This window comes from Chanos chanos, chromosome 5 (genome assembly GCF_902362185.1).
Source record: "Chanos chanos chromosome 5, fChaCha1.1, whole genome shotgun sequence".
NCBI classification, from domain to species: domain Eukaryota; kingdom Metazoa; phylum Chordata; class Actinopteri; order Gonorynchiformes; family Chanidae; genus Chanos; species Chanos chanos.
Genome location: NC_044499.1, coordinates 11,241,264 through 11,256,263, shown reverse-complemented (window position 1 = coordinate 11,256,263; position 15,000 = coordinate 11,241,264). Strand labels below are relative to the sequence as shown.

At 41.7% G+C, this 15,000-nt stretch overlaps 1 protein-coding gene across 1 annotated transcript in view; it reads right to left on the bottom strand.

Moving 5' to 3' along the window:
• Nucleotides 1-15,000, bottom strand: part of carmil3 (capping protein regulator and myosin 1 linker 3) — a 31,447-nt gene that overhangs the window by 11,491 nt on the left and 4,956 nt on the right. Inside the window, exons 3-17 of the mRNA XM_030774639.1 lie at nt 12,204-12,254; nt 12,055-12,114; nt 11,801-11,922; nt 11,045-11,139; nt 10,632-10,702; nt 10,388-10,461; nt 6,832-6,907; nt 6,054-6,142; nt 5,622-5,716; nt 4,634-4,720; nt 3,559-3,668; nt 3,155-3,232; nt 2,896-2,972; nt 1,245-1,349; nt 576-645 (exon numbers count right to left, since the gene is read on the bottom strand). Of these exons, the coding sequence (XP_030630499.1) occupies nt 576-645; nt 1,245-1,349; nt 2,896-2,972; nt 3,155-3,232; nt 3,559-3,668; nt 4,634-4,720; nt 5,622-5,716; nt 6,054-6,142; nt 6,832-6,907; nt 10,388-10,461; nt 10,632-10,702; nt 11,045-11,139; nt 11,801-11,922; nt 12,055-12,114; nt 12,204-12,254 (1,260 nt within the window). The remainder of the gene's footprint in view (nt 1-575; nt 646-1,244; nt 1,350-2,895; nt 2,973-3,154; nt 3,233-3,558; nt 3,669-4,633; nt 4,721-5,621; nt 5,717-6,053; nt 6,143-6,831; nt 6,908-10,387; nt 10,462-10,631; nt 10,703-11,044; nt 11,140-11,800; nt 11,923-12,054; nt 12,115-12,203; nt 12,255-15,000) is intronic.

Sequence of the window (15,000 nt, the reverse complement as noted above, 5' to 3'; positions counted from 1 at the left end):
GAGAGAGAGAGAGAGAGAAAGATAGGCAGGCAGGCAGGCAAACAGATAGTGGCATTAATAATGCTATTTTTGAATGATGCACATACCGCAGTTCCTTGTGACATAAATAACAGTTGCACTTCAAACATTCGTCACACTGGAATTAGCTGTCACACTTTAATCATTTGACACACTTGACCTTTAATCTTGGTTTGCGAAGTGTTTCCGTCTGAAGAGAACTCAGGAGCTAGCGTTCTTACCAACCTTATTTGGTGACATCCACTTAATGAGGCAACCAAATAAGAGCCGACACATTGCCAGCAAAAACAAATTAAAATATTCAAGACTATTTGAGTATGTAAAGGCTCAATGAAAAAAACATGCTCATACCATCTAAAGTAAACTGAGGAAAGGGGAGGTGGGGGGGTGGGGGGGGGGGGGTGGATGAGCCGCTAGGTCACGCATGAGATTCATGAGCACTGAACCTCAGTATTAGTCCTCTCTAGTGCCTCATCTAAAATCAGAACTTCAAGCAAAGAGCAAGACGGTCCACGAGACAAAAATGAGACAGTGGAGATAGACACTGAGCGGAGTACCTCACAGCCGCTGATGTCCAAGTGGAGGTCAGTTATGTGTGGGTTAGAGGACAGCCCGAGAAACAAAGCCCTGAAGAGAGTGCAGAGAGCAAGCCCAAGATCATTGCTTACCAGACTTCACATGGTTTTAAGGTATTAGTGCGTGAAAGGAACAGTTCTTGTTTTGTTTACACTGTTAAGATTGACTCTCCTTACAATCAAATTAGACAGCTTCTGTCCACCAGCTGCAAAAGTGTTACGACAGTTTTAGAAGATTAAGGTCTAAAGAAGCTTAAAGATTATCTCAGCTTCCAGACCGAGGTCCTTTACAGGGTAGAGGAAAACGCAAGAGGTGTTTGGAGATGACATTCACACTTGATTAGAATAACGCAAATAGATTTACAAATTATTTAAAGAGCTACTTTTCCAGCAAGAAACAAAATGATGATGGTTATGATGGAATTACAATGATTAGAGTTAACAGAAGGAAGACCTTTCCTTTCTTGTTCCTGCCCTTCCACTGTTTTTTTTTTTTGTTTTTTTTTTTCAAAAGATGCCCAACAGAAGACAGACGTTATGTCAAGAAAAAAAGGACAAATTTAGCATCTTCCTCTGAGCGATTCATTTTGGCTGTGAATCAGAGCAGACCTCTAGGCCAGAACAACACACCAAATGGCAGCAGTGCCTTACCTGAGCACATCGGGGGGCATTTTCATCGAGGCCAGACTGATGTGGGTGAGACTGAACGCCGAACTGAAAAACTGCCGAAAGGAAGGAAGAGTTTCACGTATTTTCCTAACAGAGACAGAGATAGAGACGCACAGAGAGAGAGAGAGAGAGAGAGAGAGAGAGAGAGAGACTGTTATTTAAAATATCACTTTGTTCTCTATATCTCATGTAAAATATTAGAAAATTGGCTGTGTGCTTTGGCCAGGTTCTGATGGATATTCTGTCTGCATACGCTATGTAAACATAAAAAACGTATGGTTGAAAAATAAAATAGAACCAGTAAAAGTATCTATAAACAAAGAAAGGGCACGAACATCTTTTAAACCAATAGGATGTAGAACCCATTTCTGTTGTGAAATATCTGTTCTGCGCACAAACCAGTTTTTAAAATTTAGGAGCTGCGTTTGATATACCTCAGCCTAACAAATTATTCATCCAACAGAGTGTTAAAGAACAGTCTAAATAAAAGCAGGAGACTGTGTGCTGGTGTCAAAACTAGTACAGGATAAGACTTCCATGTCAAACAGCTGTTTGTATTGTTCCAAGAAGTGGCATTACTGTTAATGAATTAATGAATTAATTAGTACTACAGTGTCTAGGCCTCTGTGTGTGTGTGTGTGTGTGTGTGTGTGTGTGTGTGTGTGTGTGTGTGTGTGTGTGTGTGCATACAAAGGCATAGTGGGTGTGTTAAGACGATGAACGAGTGGGCGAAACCGATCTTATTCAATATTCATGAATTTTTTTCTCTTATCAGCTCTAACAGATTTCTGCTCCTGTTCCATGTATCACACACACACACACACACACACACACACACACCCGCACAGACAGGCATCATGCCCCAAGTTACCCATAGTGAAGTAAGCCTCTGAGACAAAGAGAGCAGGAGAGTGAGTGTGTGCGAGTGTGAGAGCGTGCGTGAGTACCTGTGCGTGGGTGAGTGCGCAAAACACAGTGAAAAAGAGGTTCATATTAATGCAAAGCGAAAAGAAAGGCAGAGAGAGAGAAAGAAAGGGAAAAAAAAACAGTCCAATATGTTTCTGATGATACAGTATCTTCTGCTAAAATCATGCCAATGCAAATGCAACGCTCATTAAAACCAAATTGTTTCAGAGCGTGTGACTCAGAAGGAGATGGTACAGAAAAACAAACGAACTTGGGATTTAAAACAATAACTCCCTACTAAAATTAGCCTCATTTTTCACAGAGCTTTCCCATAACACAGTTAGCTGCAGAAACTTGGAGCTTGTATTGCAATGTGGCTCCACAGGGAATCCAGATGGGAGGTGGATCTTAGTGTCACAGCCAGCAGCTGCTACATGCACTCATCTGATTCTGTTATTGAGCTCCCACCTGCCAATAAACAAGCTCTAATAGGAGTATGTCTCCTATTAGTGCATCTAGTTTGTGCTTTGGCTTAACCTTCCTGTACATGTGTTACTGATGAGTTCTTAAGACACTTGTTATCTCCAATTAAGTTTATGGTTATAGGTGGTTTCAACATATTCTTGGTGGTGAATTTGTAAGTTTTACGGTGAGATGATAACAGTGAAATGATGACTACAAGCGACTGAGTGCAACAATGGAGGTGGTTTACAGGTTTTCGGCTTACCTGTGAGAGAATGAGTTTTTAGAGAGATTTAAGTAAGAGAGATCAGCACAGCAGCCTCTCAGCAAAGCCCCGAACAGCTGTGAAAGAGAAAAAGCGAAAAACAAAGAGGACGATCGAACCGAAACAAGTTGAAATCTATATAAGTCAACAGCACTAAACTGGATTGAGTAGCACAAAAGAGAGTCTAAGAATGATTTCTATGTTATTTAAAAACAATACTGCAATAGTGTGTATCAAAAGCAATAGTCTTGTCACTCACTGAGTCCACAGCACAGTCAGTGCCTGACAGATCCAGATGGACCAAGCAGTTTGGCTGAGCCAGGAACAGGTACAAATTCTATGAGAAGACAGCAAGAATGTCAGAGAGAACAGCGTGTGTGTGTGTGCGTGGGCGTGTATGTGTGTGTGTGTGTGTGTGTGTTTGTGCAAGGACAAAACATACAGGACACTGGACAGAGCATAAATAATAGATTAATAAAAACTCTCTTAATCACAGTGCCAAGGACAGCAAGACATGAAGTTCTGTTTCAGGTAGTTTTACGCATGCACGTGTGTGTGTGTGTGTGTGTGTGTGTGTGTGTGTGTGTGTGTGTGAGAGAGAGAGAGAGGGGGGGGGAGGGTGAGACAGAGAGAGAGAGAGAGAGAGAGAGAGTTTTTCCTAACTGTGGCATCTTCTCCGGTCAGAATCCCAGGGTTCTTGCTTAAGTCCAGATGAAGGAGAGAGTTGGAGTAGTCATCACTTGAACACAGAGCCTGAGAAAGAGACATTACACCTGAGAGAGAGAAAGAGAGAGAAGGGATAGGAAGGGGAACAAGGAAATTAAGAAAGAGAAAACAGCGGAAAATAAGTGTTCTAACACAATAAAGGAAAAGATGCAACAAACAGATTCACAGATGAATATCCTTCTTGTTCTTTGCTAAATATTAAACACAAGTGCCCAATGAAACTAGTCAACTCTCATTAACCCAGATTAAAAGATAGCCCTGCAGGCTAACTGTTAAGTGGCAGCATGCCACAGCCTGGCTGAAACACGGCTTGCCAAGTCCGGCTAACAAGGGCATCTAACTGCACAATCTGAAGCCTGTCCATTCTGTTATTCTACCATTATCCATTTCTCCAGTTCTGGCATTAACGTTGTTATAGCAGGTGTCATTTTCAGTAAATAACAAATTACCAAATCATGTCACGTTTGACTCAGCATTTCACATTTTCTGACGGAATTAATTAACAAACATATCTCTTTCCTTAAGTCGCATTCTATGTAACCGACGTTATAAAACTGACCACCACTGTTAGCTTTGGCTAAGTTTTAGATTACGGTGGTGAGTGAACAGAAGGGGGGAAATTGATTGATTCATTCATAACTTGTCCTGAAAATCTATCCTCATAGTCCTCTCATGCTTGCATTAGGTATTGACTGAAAGGTAAGATCCGACCTGAGGAAACCCTGGCAGCCACCCAGACTAACGAGAAGGGGGCTAGAAGTCTGGAAGGTTCCTGTCAGAGTATCTAAAATCCATACCTATCTAGTCTTGCTCATTACGCGACAAAACAATAACCAACCAAGCCTGGATTTGCAGGCAAAGGTGATCTCATATCGATGTTAAAGGTGAAAACATTACGAAAGAGTGCTAAGCACATTCTAGTATGACCGTAGGTTTGTATGTGTCCTGTGTATTGAGCTTTATTCGGTAGGGGGTACAGACCCTTAGACCACAAAGCTAGTGTAGTACACACCCTTTGAGGAGAGTGAGGTCTTGGAAAGATTGAGGAGGCGGAGTCCTTTGCTGAGTCGGCACACTTGCTGAATGAGATTTGATACTCCTGAAGAGACACACACACGTACATACACGCAGACACACACACACACGCGCACACACACACACACGGAAACACAGGCACACACATTATCAGTTAGAGAGGGTCTGGCATTTTTAGAGGCAATGAAAACGTGAAGATTCACAGCCTTATAATGTGCTAACATACTGTAAATGCATGCAAGCACACACACACACACACACACACACACACACACATGCCCGTGGATGAGATTAAGTGTGACAAAAATATGACAAAGATGGTCAAATAAGTACCAACTGCTATTCACTGAAACTCTAAACTGACAGACTGGGAGGAAATGACACAGGACACTGTGACAAAGTCACAGTCACACACAGATACATACACAGAGAGAGAGAGAGACAGAGAGAGAGATTTTTTGAGATTTTACATTACATCAATTTATCCATCCTGGTTGTGTCCATATTTAGTGATGCCTCCCCCAACCCCCTCCCCTACAGAGAAACCCCCACTCCATCCTTCCCCTTGCAACCGTACGCACAAGATATACATTCTATCCTTCATAAGGAGATACAAAGCTCTTCGTTAACCACAGAATGCAAAACACAGGGGGGGGGGGGGGGGGATGGACCGAGAGACAGACAGACTCAAAGACAGAGACAGACAGAGACTCTAACAAAAATCACATAAACATATGGTCACACAAGCTATCAGCACTGAGACACACTGACTTAAAGAACCAAAATAAACACCCACACATCCACAAAAATAGCAGAGGTACACAAAACACATGCTGAATTTGTTTGCTGATTGAGGGAAAGAACATTTAGACACAAGTAGAAAGAGAGAGAGAGAGAGAGAGAGAGAGAGAGAGAGAGAGAAAGATTGATAGGGACAGATATACACTGAGCTCTGAACTCACTACCTTGGTTGTCCAGTGTGTTGTGAGCCAGATTGAGAGAATGGATTACGGATGCTGGGTTTTCTGACAGGGCAGAAGCCATTTTCTGAGGGAAATCTCTGTAAGACAGAAAAGAGAGAGAGAGAGAGGAATGAGAAGATAATGAAATAGTGTAAACGGAGACAGGGGAGACAGAAAAGAAAGGGAATATGCTACAGGACAGCAGTATAGCTTTACAGAACAAGATGTAGGAAGGTGGAACAAATACAAGAATTCAGGTTCTAGTCACACAAGACCAGTGATGGACTGAGTAATACAGAATAGAGAAATTAGGGGGGAAAAAAGGAAGATTGACTAGAGAAGAGACAAAAAAAGAAAAGACAAAAACAAGACAAGAGCAGAAAGAAAAAAAAACGACAGCAGCAAAGAAAATGGAGAGGTTTAAAGAGAACATACGCTTTCAGGCCCACATTCTCCAGTGTCAGCTCCTCCAGGCTGCTAGACTTACTGAGAGTGTGAAGAACCTGCTCCACTACCTCTGAACCCTAGATCAGAGAGAGAGAGAGAGAGAGAGAGAGAGAGAGAGAGAGACAGTGTGAAAGACAAACTGACAAAACTGAGTGCATAATGGTTTGCATTCTTTCCTCTTCGAGTTAGGATTTTTTCTTTCTTTCTTTCTTTCTTTCTTTCTTTCTTTTGATGAGTATCGTTCTTAATGTTCTTTTTGACCATTAATGTTTGTTGCTGTTGTTACTGAGGTTTTGCACTGATGCTGTGAAGGTGTCGACTGTGATTTTGTGTAGTTTCTCTGCTAGTCTTCTGTCTGCATCGCTCGACTTGACCACATCTTGTTACAGTTTACTTCCTTCTGTTTAGCATTCATTTCATTTTAGAACATTTTCAGTTTTTCCTGTTTCACTTAATTTTCATAATGTTCAGTGACATTTGAGATGATAAAGCCCCAGTAAGTGTCAGTATCTGTGTAAGCAACCCTGAAACTAAACAAATCTCATTCATGCTGATATAGTCTACAGTCAAGCCATATAACACATGACATATTAACATCCGTTCACACACACAAACACAAACACATACACATACACACACACACACAGAGAAAATGAGAGAGAGAGAGAGAGAGAGAGAGAAAGAAGGAGAGAGGGAGAGAGAGAGAGAGAGAGAGAGAGAGAGAGAGAGAGCGAGAGAGAGAAGAAATAAATAAAAAGACATTTACTAATCGTAGGTCTTTGCAGTAGAGTTTGGTAAACCAGGTATTATATGCCATCGAGGCCACAATCACTGCAAGGTCCCTGAAACACAGAATGGAAAGAGAGAGAATTCAAAACATCTCAAACATTACCTCGTTAATTAGGTTCATTTTCAAATGCATTTCTCTTTTTTCACATCTAAGGCTCTTCAGCACTGGGTAGAATCCCAAAGCCAAAAATAGAGCTTTTATGAGTCAGGGAAAATGACAGCTTCAGATATAAATTGTCCCTGAGAGAGCAGCTGATAGGGGGAAGAAGAAAGGAGCAGATCGATTAGAAAACAGAGAATAGGTCAGTGGATTACTCAGTGTAACATGTCTATGATACGGCTTTTAATACTGGCCACGGGCCTAAAATCATTTTATTCCAAAGTCACATCAGACCAACCCCACCCACTGATCACTCTGTAGCCTTCTGTCAGAGAGAGAGAGAGAGAGAAAGAGAGAGAGAGAGAGAGAGAGAGAAAGAGAGAGAGACTCTCTATTAAAACATGGCTGATGGGTCTATACTCGTTCTTGACTTCATTCTGCTATTGTGATGAAAAGTTTTTAGGTAGGCCAAAGGCTGTCAGGCCCCCCACCCTCAACTCCTCACCTCCCCACCCCGCCCCCAGCACCCAGCACCCCACCTCTTCTCTTTCATCCTAATGCAACAGAATAATCTAAATGATTGGCCAAGAGCCCAGAATTCTTTTGAAGCCACTCTAGGTCATAGCAATTTAAGTCCATTTCTTCTACCGGAATATCCAGTAAACCTTATGAAATTCAACACCAGTGAATGCAGAGTGCATTAAATGCACCGTTTGTCAATGTCACATGCAGAGATGTGATAATGGAGAGAGGGCCAGTTCAGCCATGGCCGTCAAAGGCTCTTCATCAATTCTCTGATGAGTAAAATCACATAATCAGCAACTATTACAGAGGGGAGGGAGACAAACTCAGTGTGTCCTATTCATCCCCTCCAGGTGGATATCTCAGCTGTTGTTTAACAGCTCATAGCCATAATAAGGAAGACTAACACAAAATCTTACAGATCTGTCATTCAGCAGACGAATTAGGCTGGCAAACATTTTATCTTGTCAGGCAAAAGATGTTAAAAGAGAGATAGAGGGAGAGAGAGGGAGAGAGGGAGAGAGAGAGAGAGAGAGAGAGAGAGAGGGAGAGACAGAGGGAGAGACGGAGAGAGAGAGAGAGAGAGAGAGAGAGAGAGAGACTTGACTTTAACAGTAACTTTATTTATACATCGGCACCAAAAAATTTCGTAATTTCATTCCATCAGTCACTTACACAAACAGGCAGCAGTCTGCTTGTTATGTTAACTTGCCGTTATTGTGGAAGAGAGAGAGAACAATAAATAAATAAATAAATAAATAAAACGCACTTAAGTGCAAAAGATAAATAAAATTAAGATTGTCATTCAAAAGAAAAAAAAACACAATAGAAGAACCTTCAACCCGCAATAAAGGAAACACACTAAAATTACTAAAAGTTTAAAACCAAGTCATCATCATCATTCAGAACATATAAAACACCATCTTCTCCCCAAACCTCAGAGAATTTACACAGGTTATGAGTCATTTTAAAATAAGCATATTCAATTCTTAGCCGTGCTGCCACCAAAGCTTTCATCATAGTTTTAGGATCTGTCGACCCTGCCCCCTTCATCTTATTTCTCCTTGTTAACCAAATGCTCATTTTTGCCTGACCTAATACGAAATTCAACAAACACTTTCTTTTTCTTTGATTATAATTGTATTTTGGCCCATAAATAAAGAGTTCATCCGTCAATGCTTCCCCTAAAACCCCACACCATTCCCTCAGTACCTCCAAGAGTCCACTAAGTCTACTACATCGCAAAAAAAGATGGTCAATAGTTTCCTCTTCCGGACAGAACGGGCAACCCTTCCCTACATTGGAATCAATGTGTGCTACATGTCTGTTAGTGGCCACAGCCCCATGCACAATCCGCCATTGCAGATCCGCTGTACGCTTCTCAATGGGGGGCTTGTACAGGGACCTCCAGCGCCCTTGTGGGGAAGACCCTGGTTCCAACAAACCTGACCACTTGGAGAGAGAGACGGAGAGAGAGAGAGACGGAGAGAGAGAGAGAGAGAGAGAGAGAGGGAGAGAGAGAGAGAGAGAGAGAGAGAGAGGGAGAGAGGGAGAGAGAGAGAGAGACGGAGAGAGAGAGAGAGAGAGAGAGACAGACGGAGAGAGAGAGAGACGGAGAGAGAGAGAGAGAGAGAGAGAGAGAGACAAAGAGAGAGAGAGAGAGAGAGAGAGAGAGAGAGAGAGAGAGAGAGGGAGAGAGAGAGAGAGAGAGAGAGAGAGAGAGAGAGAGAGACGGAGAGAGAGAGAGAGAGAGAGAGAGAGAGAAGGGATATAAAAAAACAATAGCCTCAAGCTAAGATTTGTCAGAGTGCCTGCATGAAAGGCATCCCAAAGATATGTAAGACTAAGAGAAAGAAAGAAAGAAAGAAAGAAAGAAAGAAAGAAAGAAAGAAAGAAAGAAAGAAAGAAAGAAAGAAAGAAAGAAAGAAAGAAAGAAAGAGCATTACACTGAACTCATGTGATGGGTGTCAGGGTATGCAGGCCTGACGACAGGTCTTTAAAAGATATAAAGTGTCACTTGCATCCACTTCACTCTCATATCACAACTAATGATTTAAATATAGATGGCATTTCCTCTTTTTCATACAACGCGACACATTCCGTTTGTTCTGCGGGTAAAGTGCGAACTGGCTAGACTATATCTGCACTGTACACAGCCCAAAAGGATCCGGTTACAAGAGGAAGTCAGACATGAACCAGGTAGAGACAACACTCAGCAGAAAAACAAAGGGCCCATCTCAAGAATCTGTTAGCATGGGAGGAAAAGTCTGCACTGATCAGAAGGATGTTAAAGGTCACTTTACAGAGAGAGAGAGAGAAGTACTCCTCAGTTTCAAACAGGAAGGAAGAAAGAAGTGACTGACACTAAGACGAGAGAGTGCAAGATAAACGTGAACTCAGCCAGTTTCATACAACTGGAACCCGACGGCAGAAGTCACAGCTTGTATGAGAACAACACAAATCGTGCTGTTATCTGTCATTCACTAGTGCAAAACCTGATACTTGATAAGTTTACTCTCAAAAGTGCAGGCAATAAGGCTGAGACTGGCTGTGGGTGATGAGATAAAGGTGGCAGCCCAGATGAGGTAACTTGTTACAATACACGAAAAAATCAAAAACCAAGTCACTTAAGATGAAAAACATCGTAAGCGTACATACACTGTTTCTGTTAAAAATATATAATCAAAGGATGTGGAACATGTTAGAACACCCAGATGTAGTCACATTTACCGTTGAATTAAATTCATTTGGATTCATTCTAAGGTTGTTCCAGACGCAGCGGTAGCAGCTATATTTTTGAGTGCAAAATACTGTACACAGAAAAACCAAGCACAAATTATCAGATGATTTTTCGTGACTTTTCCAAAATTTGGAAAATAGCAGTAATAACCGAAATAATCGCTTCACCCACCTGCTTTCCAGGTGACTGAAGTCCAGCAGGTTGAACTCTCTGTTATCCTGAGAGTGATAGATTGTATCCACATCCTAATAGGAAAAAACAGGGACTGGTGTGACTGTACACTCATAATGCAAACGGGTGGGTTGTATACCACTCCCGTGGTTTAAAACTGTCTCCAGGCCAGGTTGCTTCACTGCACACATGGTAAATTATTAAAAACTACAATATGCTGACTAAAAAGATTGCTCGGCCTTACCCACTGTACTTCTTCCTTACAGCCAATACCATTATAGTCACACAGGGCTGCATACGTCTCCGAGAACCCTCCTGTGACACCAGGCGGGAGAGGACAGGTCAGGCAAACAACAGACTCAAATGTTAGGGCAATATGTTTACAGTGGGTGCGTGAGAGAGAGGATTATGTGTGTGAGGGAGAGCGAGAGAGAGAGAGAGAGAGAGAGCGAGAGAGAGGGATGAAGGAGGGAAAGACAATGGATTTCAAAGTGAGAGGGGTAGAGGGAAGTCAAAAGGAATCTAAGATGGATGGCAAAATATGATTTATTTATTTATGTAACCTTTTTTTTTCCCGTCAGTCCATCTGCTGAAGTGGTTTAAGTGTGAAATGTTCTTGTGAAGGAGTGAGAGGATGAGTAATGGTAGTTATCTTACCGCATGCTCTCTGAGTCTCCACAGAACTGTCAGAGTTTGGAGAAAACTTCTGTCCGACTTCAGACATCCCACCATCGGACTGAAAGATGGTAGGACTGAAGAAGAAGAAAAAGAAGAAGAAAAAATAGAAGCAGAAGAAGAAGAAGAAGAAGAGGAAAGAGAGAGCAAGAAACAGATAGACACATGGACAGATACATAATCACATTATGAATTTTTTACAGTACAGTCACCCAATTATTATTCTTATATTAAAACACCTGTGAACCGACCGGCTGAATAAATTATTATCTGTATAATAATTCTAACCATTTCCTCTGTGCTTCACTGCCCCTGGGCGTCAGGACCACACTGATCTATGGGGGGGGGGGGGGGGGGGGGGGGGCAACGAAGACTGACAGAGGACACACCGCAGACAATTTAATGAACTGTGATGGTTTAGAAGGGGGTAAGCCCTGCTCTGTAAGGTGTAAATCTTCTCATTTTCAACCTCGGGCAGCTTAGAAAAGCTCAGAGCTACTGCGGGAAGGACGGAAATAATGGATGTCAGTGGTTGTCCTCTGGAATGAAAGATATGTCCTGACTAATATTTTATGATCCAGATTAAATTCACTCTGTAGGTGTCTCACTTCAAAGTTGCCCCCATTTAGCATATTGGAGTTCAGTAGAATTAAAGCACCACTGACTTTACAAAAAAAGAAAGAAAGAACAAACGAAAGAAAAAGAAGAGCAGTCCACAGATACGAACTGGAGACTTACGCATAGATGGAGTTGTTGAAGATTCGGGAGAGAGCGAAGTTCACATGACTGATCAACTGATCCAAGTGGTCACTTGACTGCAGCCTCAGAGAGTACGTGGACTTGTCTGTTTCTATGACAACCTGAGACAGAACACGCTTTACTGACGCAGAACAACGTGAGAGAGCCAAAAATTACTATTTGGAGCTCAGCTCAAATTAAAATGTCAGAAAAATAGAAAACAAACAATCTTTGATGTCAATTTTTTTTTTCACCTGGTTTTCTGGTTGAGTGTTTAATGAACGAATCTCCAAGTAGTTGAAGGTTTGTTCCACCTGAGAGCCATGGTGAATGATTAGTCTTTATTAATGGTGATAGCAGTTACAGTGTGAATAGCACTGATAATTTTACAAAGCTACTGTACCTTGGTTGGTACTTTGGGAGCCATGAGGTAAAGTCTCCATGCTGCCAGGACCTTACCCAGAGACAGGAAACAGATGAAGTTCAGTGTATATACAATACGACATTGTGAATGTGAGTGGGTGTGAGGAGGACTGGAGAGGACTGTTATTCCTGTTGACTAAAGACTGAGGTGAAGTTAACTCTCTTCTGCAAGGCTGTCAAAACAGTGGTGGTTGATAATCTGCCGAAATCGATCAATGTGAAAAGAAAAAAAAAACATTCGTAATGACAAAAATATTAAGTCCGCTACTTTTAAAATGGCAAAAATAACAGATTAAATAAAACAACAACAACAACAACAATAATGACAATAATAATAATCTATAATGATATAAAAAAAATTCAACAGAAATACTTCAATGTTGGACGGAACTCAGAAAAGTTTGAGACTCAAAATTAAATCAAAACCAAAGATGCAGAGTTCTTCTGAAATCCAAGGACAAAAAGAAAAGCAAGATAATAAACATCTTCTCCCACAGGAACAACCTGCCTGCTCTTGGCAAATCCTCAAACAGAACTGCACACTACTCCACCATAATGACTTGTTGACATTGTGACGAATACATTTATCAGCCCACATTTGAATTCGTTGACGACAGCATTAAATACGCCACTACAAGGGAGTGCACAGCAAGGGTTTGGAAGAGAGCTTTACATTTAGTGTTGTGATGCATTGTCAAGCATATCTGTTCACAGTGGGCAATGATGACAACACAGAGGAGGCAGAGACACAGAAAGTCAGAGAGAACCGAAAAAGAAAAGGGGAAACTATGTAACGCTAGGCATGATGGGAGAATACAGAAGGTATATTATATTGGACTGGTGAAGAATGTGTGTGTGTGTGCGTGTGTGTGTGTGTGTGTGTGTGAGAGAGAGAGACAGAGACAGAGACAGAGAGAGAGAGACAGAGACAGAGACAGACAGAAAGAGGGAGCGAGATACTTTAATCCCATTCATAATTTAAGACTCCTAATTATCATATTCCATCCATATCTTTTGCAGTATACATCCTCATATCTCCCTGTACTCTCACTTTTTCCTTCTCCAGATATACCTCATCACCTCATACTCTTATTTTTATTTGTCTTTTACCATTTTTTCCCTGATTCATTGACACTGCCGTGTTCAAGTGTGTTTCCTTTCCTCCAAATTATCTGCTCTGTTGTCTCATTACTAAATTTTCTCCTCCTTTCTTCTCACTCTCCACTGAACACTTCCTGCCTTCACCTCCTCCTACACCTCTCTCTCTCTCTCTCTCTCTCTCTCTCTCTTCCTTCTTATTCCCTTGGAGTTTTCTATTATTTTTCTGCTCTGTCGGTTTCAGTTGCTCATGGCCCCTGTCCTATGAATGGTTAATGGTGCCCCACTGAGAGGGAGAAAGAGAGAGATGGAGATTCAAGATTTCTCCTTTAATAAAGACTAGACTCTGTGGCTTCCTATGTTTTCCTTAACAGGACAACACTGCCTTGAGAGTTAAACCTTAAGGAGCCAGCATTAAGTGGAAACAGCTTCTCTGAGAAGGTCTTTTAGCTCAGACAGAGATTATACGAGTGCACACGACCTATTTCTGCATGAAAGACCTCAACACACCCCATTACAAAGAGTTTTAGCCACATTAGAGTGGTCTGACAGCTCTAAAAAAACTCAGTTATGTAAACACGCTTATGGATCAGGAAAGAGAAAATGGATGTGTCAGGACAGAGGGGAGCAAGAAGAACCGTCTCCATCAAAGGATTTTTCATATCAAAGCAAGCAGACACAAAAGATCAGCGCACAAACAGCAGCATTAATTATTAAAGGCATTTGGTTCAGTTTGATTTGATTGAGTATGAAGCTAAATCCACCATGTCTAGGTTAAAATATGGGTTCCCCTCCAATTAAGGAATATATTAGAATAAATTAAAGAATGCATAAAACGGTTCCATGCTTTGGCTTTATGGCTTATTACATGGAAATGTATGCAATCAGTGTATTAAAACCAAATTGGTCAAAATAAATGTGAAAAAAAAACAACAACAGAGTCATATCTGGTTGCAGAGAACATGATGAGAGGGGAATGCATATCTGGACCTTACTGAGTCCATTCTGAAGCTAATGGAGAGCTGACTGCTGCTTAACTACAATGTCCTCTGCCCATTCAGATGAGGCCGAATTTAGCTGTCACCTTTGTGTCACATACACGGGTCAGGCATTGTTCTCTCTCAGACAGATAGCCACGTCCAATCTCTGCCCGTCTAAAATCAGCCAGTCAGTTCACTTTGAAAAAGAAAAGGTACTTTTCTCCAACAGCTGAATACCTCCAGTCGGACCACGGGAGACGAGACTGACTGATCAGGACTTCAGTCGTGCCCTTAAAATCGTAGCCCCAAGTCAAATGACGGACTTCAAAGGAGAGAGAGAGAGAGAGAGACAGAGAGACAGAAAGAGGGAGGAAGAGGAGTTGGAAAGATAGACGGAGAGAAAGAGCGAGAAAGAGAGGAGGAAAGACAAGAGAAAGAGAGAGAGAGAGAGAGAGAGAGAGAGAGAGAAAGAGTTTCAGAAGTGTGGTTGGGAGGGAGAGAGTTTATATTAATCATAAGATGTTGGGCTTTGGCTTGCCACTTCAAACACAACCCCAAAACTCAAAGGGGGAGAGTGTGATTGCAACACATTGGGTGTGGCTATGTGACACAGAAAGAGAGCACAACAGATACAGTAACACACACACACACACACACACGCGCATGCACACGCACACACACACACACACACACACACAC